Source organism: Cyprinodon variegatus, unplaced genomic scaffold (genome assembly GCF_000732505.1).
Source record: "Cyprinodon variegatus isolate N-32 unplaced genomic scaffold, C_variegatus-1.0 Scaffold1376, whole genome shotgun sequence".
Lineage (NCBI taxonomy): Eukaryota > Metazoa > Chordata > Actinopteri > Cyprinodontiformes > Cyprinodontidae > Cyprinodon > Cyprinodon variegatus.
Window position 1 is genome coordinate 158,052 of NW_015151829.1, and position 4,826 is coordinate 162,877.

At 34.4% G+C, this 4,826-nt stretch overlaps 1 protein-coding gene across 1 annotated transcript in view; it reads left to right on the forward strand.

Moving 5' to 3' along the window:
• Positions 1-3,828, forward strand: part of usb1 (U6 snRNA biogenesis 1) — an 8,276-nt gene extending 4,448 nt beyond the window's left edge. The window contains exons 3-8 of the mRNA XM_015402613.1: positions 214-365; positions 443-626; positions 1,039-1,092; positions 1,377-1,482; positions 1,734-1,814; positions 3,480-3,828. Coding sequence (XP_015258099.1) covers positions 214-365; positions 443-626; positions 1,039-1,092; positions 1,377-1,482; positions 1,734-1,814; positions 3,480-3,587 — 685 coding nt within the window. The 3' untranslated portion in view covers positions 3,588-3,828. The remainder of the gene's footprint in view (positions 1-213; positions 366-442; positions 627-1,038; positions 1,093-1,376; positions 1,483-1,733; positions 1,815-3,479) is intronic.
• The last annotated feature ends 998 nt before the right edge of the window (positions 3,829-4,826 follow it).

Below are 4,826 nucleotides of genomic sequence, written 5' to 3' on the forward strand. Positions count from 1 at the left end.
TTATTGTGATTAAAGTAAAATTATATTAAACCTGAAAGACTTGATCTTAAAGATAAACAGCAAAATGCAGGCAAACTGTTATATCACGTCTGACAAAATTTTTTTGGCATCTACATTCCCTCACAGTTGCCACGTTATAAATAATATAGTTTATTAAGAATAAATGCTTGCTATAAAGTTCAGCTGAAAAGTAAATATGTGTCTGTGCTGCAGACTACCTCTCCCTGGTTGCCTCCTGACAATGTTTCCTGATGATGATGATGATGATGATGATGCACTCACTGAAGACAGCTCCCTTCATGGTGGGCGGATCCGCTCCTTCAAGCACGAGAGAGGAAACTGGGCCACCTATGTTTATCTGCCATGTAAGAAGAAACAACCAAAACAATTTGAAATCCTTCTGTATTCTGATTCCTGAATGATTGAAATATTCTTGTGTCAGATCCTCCTGATGAGGAGTTTGAGGAGGTTTTGGAGGAGTTGCTGTCAGCCTTGAGGGCTCAGGGTCTGACTTTGACCCGGCAGGAGGAGTTCCACCTCAGTGTTTCTCAGACAGTGGTGCTCAGACACCACTGGATCCAGCCTTTTACACAAAGCCTCCAGGCAGGCCTTTCACACTGCAGAAGGTTAGTTTATTGCTACTTGATCCCATGAAAAACTTTATTTGTTTCATTTCTAGACTTTCAGATGAAAGTTGAAGTTGTTTCCAAATGCAACCTGTTTTCGATTTTAAATTATCAAATTTGGAAAAAAGTGTGACTCATGTTAAAGATGTGAATTTCTGTATGGAATTATTTTTATTTTATTCCACCTGCGCTTAAAGATTAAAAAAACTTCAGATCCAGATAGTTCCTAATCTTAGCTTTTAGATAAATCTACTTTCTTACCATTCCTCAATTTTTTTAAGGATTGTTTAAAAAAACAAAAAAAAAAATTACAGATGATGATTGAACAGCATCCTGTAGCTAAATCCTTATATGACAGATAAAAGTGAGTTCACATTATGATGTTCTCAGTAAAGCTTCTTCCTGTTGGCAGGTTTGTGTGTTCAGGGGGGACACTGAAGGTCTACTGTAATGCTGAGAGGACGAGGTAACATCTTTTAGCTATTTAACCAGCAGATTTATCTCCTTCATCAGAAACGGACAGTTTATTGGTTACTCTGCCAATAACATTCATTTAATTCTGCTCAGATTATGAGTTATATGCTGATGAGTTATAGATCTTTCTTTTCTGACTGTAAGGATAGATTTAATCGAAGTTGAAGTAATTAAAAAGTCTCCTGTTTGTAATTCTGAACAACCTTATTTGACTTAAATCCACTTTAAACCTGTTTTTTCCCTTTCTGTGTGCTTTTCGACATTGATCCCTTATAGGACCTTTTTGGGGATGGAAGCGACCGTCGGGCATGCTCAGTTGTTGGATCTGGTCCGGGTTGTTGACAAAACGATGGCGGAGTTTCGACTAGACACGTTCTATAAGGTCAGTTAAAAATTCACCAAAAAGGACAAACAAACATTAAAATCTGCAGCCAAAACCGTTTTTTAATGAAATTTTAATCCCTTTAAACTTTAGGGTTCCTGACTGTAGGTCACTCAAACTTGCTTTTGTTTTACTTGTTCGACTTTATCTAAAGTAATAATCTACTTTACTTGATTTAAATAGTTTTCGCTTTAGGCTGATTATTTATCTTTCAATACAAACACTAATGTTTTCTCTGTTCTGTGATCTAGGATCCTTCTTTCCATATAAGTCTGGCCTGGTGTGTGGGAGACCTAACAGAGAAGATGAAGGAGATCTTACATGACCTGCAGGTGCATGTTTTTTATTGTTTTTTTATGGTCATGGGGTCTATCTCAGATCTTTATGCCTTGTTCTTGGTCTCCTTTAATGTGTTTTTGACAGATTTTATCAAGCTCACTTTTTCAGCTTAAACATAAAGCCTTTTTGAGTTTTCTTTTTTTCTTTCGTGTCAACCTTGTGGTATATAGTATGTAATCTAAAGAAGGAAATAACTAAAATGCAGAAAAACATGGTTCAATCATATTTTTCCGGACTACTCTGAGCATGTCCGATGATGACCTTAGACAAGCAGTTTAATGGAGAAAATGTAAAATGCATCAAAATAGTCATAAAACATTTTTTAAAGATGTGTATTAGCATTCTTTAGTAAGTTAAGGATAGAAATAAGCTATTTTAGCACGATAATTACATTATTTATGGAAACCTGGATGTTTATCTGGATCTTGGTTCCGGGATGGATCGGGTAGTGACAACATCTATGGTCAGAACACCGCTGGATACAATATTGTTTTCGTTGCTAATGGTTACTGTAAAATCTCACTGTGAGAACATTAGTTGTTCTTTAATGATTCCACCTTTTTATTTATTGATTTTAAAAAGTAATCATCACACTGCAGTCTTGCTTTCAGTGACAACAAACCTGATTTCTCACCAAATGACATGTCTTTTGTTTAGGGTTTGAAGAAAAGGGAAAGGAAAAACACTGGGTAACATATAAAATCTGTCTTAATCCTGACTTCCGGGATTAAGCAGGACAACCTCTAGTTTTAATAAACATTTACAATGGACACGCAAGGAAAGTAAATGCCTAATTTACTTCAACCTTCAGGCAATGTACTGTTGACTAATGAGTGTTCAAATATTTATTTGACCTGCTAGGAGGGATTCAGCACATTCACCAACACAGCACCCAATTTCAGCACTTAGCAGGATAATAGAAGCTTCCTTAGCATTGAACTAAAAAAAATAAACAGATGCAGTATGTATCAATTTGGAACATGCTGTCATATTTTTGGGACATTTGTTTTTACCTTGATTTCTCATTTTATTACATTATAATAATTGTACACTGATAAATCCAACCTTTAATTATGTTTATTTGTTTGAAAAAAACCTTAAACAATAATCTTTTACAAAATAACTGCTATCAAAATGATGGCATCCTCTAATAACTCAGATAGGTAAAAGTTTCTGAATATCTTTTAGTCATTATATTACCTAAGTTGTTCTATTTGTCCAGAAATCCCTAAATGGTAATCCCTGCATTTTTAGATTCGCCTTTACTATGTATATGACATGAGCTTTTTTCTTAGCAACTTAAAGTGAAAAAGACAAGAACACGTTTTTAAATCGTTCATAATGCTAGAAAATGGGACAATGGAGATCTGTGAGATTTCAGAAACGTGTTTTTTTTATTTCTTTTTTTTTTACAGTTTTATCACTGACTGATCTGCTGCGATGCCTTTTTCTTCATGATAAATAAAGTTTTAAAGCCTCCATATGACCTATGGATTTAAAGTACATACATGTTGATTAGAACTGAATTTTATTTACGGGTATTCAATCAAAGGGGAGCTGAATGCCAAAGTAATTGTAATCCAGGTACTTTATGTTCTATTTTATGTCTATCCATCCTTTTATCTGATTTTTTTTTTTTTCCATTTCCTTCTCTGTAGGGTTTGGTCGATAACCGCGATGAAGGACCATTTCTGTTTATGTTGGCCTGCACAGAAGTTCGCTGTAGGACAGGAAATAAGACTTTTCGCTTCCCGCTGAAACCGTGAAAACCTCAGTGAAGAGTCTGGGTCGGCTGGCTTTGACTCTGCGAGTCGCTGCTGCAGAGCCACAAGAAACTGAGCAGATGTTACAGATGGCTGCTACTGCTCTCAGTTTATAACCTGATCTGGGAACCAGTGAAGACGATCAAGAAACACAGATCTTTTTTTCTATCATAGATGAACTATTTGATTAAAGTTGCTGCTTGTTTTGTAGATCTTTTGGTCCTTTGAAAACATTTTTTTTTTATTGTGTGGCCTAGAAGCTGTGTTAATGTAGGGAAAAAAAGGTTCTCTGAATGGAGGCTTTGCTTTTATTGAGCAAGGAATCCTCAGTGAGTCACACGGCCATATTTATGAGAAAAATGTTGGAGGTGCTTTAATTTAAGAACAATAATGTTCAAACATTTTTACCCTAAATCTCAGAGATCTTTAACAAAAAAATCCAAAAAACAGATGTAAGCAAAAATCAATGAACAGAGGATTATTTGGGAGAGGAAAACACAAGCGCACACATCCGGAAATTACAAACAACAAAAATGATCTGAAAACATCTAAAACCTGTAACCTGTGCTTTAAATTAGTTTTAAAGTTTATTTTTCATAATTACAACATTACAGAACAATATAGCAATTACCAAACTATGATAATTATGATAAATTTCATTACTGGGTCAAATCCTGCGCTGTTTTAACTATCAGGTAAGTGGTAACCCTAACCCTAAGACCTAATTATGAGCTTTCTCCAAAATCATTTGGAGAAAGCCACACCATTAAAATGACACCATGACCTATTTTTAGGAAATAAGTTATGAAGTTACAAATATAAAGTAAAGTAAATATGAGCTGAGTAATAATATTTTATAAAAGTGTATAGTTATAGCTAATAGTAATTTATGGATTATGGGACAGTATTTCATAATCTCCTAAAAATGAGAAGGCTATTTATTAATTGTATTTAAGGCCTATATCTCATATAATTCAGTTTATATTTTTATGGCTCCATTACACAAGGTTTTATTTGCTATTGGGGCTCTCAATGTTCCCAAATGTCCAATAAGAAACAAGTATAAAATCAGCAACATGGGTAGCAAAAAAAAAAAAGAAAATGTGATACTACCCCAACTATACACAAAACCAGCAAATTATAAGAATGTTACAATTTCAGGTTTATACTTATTTATTTATTTTTAACAATGAATCTTAACTTGGCCCCCTTTAAAATAAATGCACCGTTAAGTGAACTTTA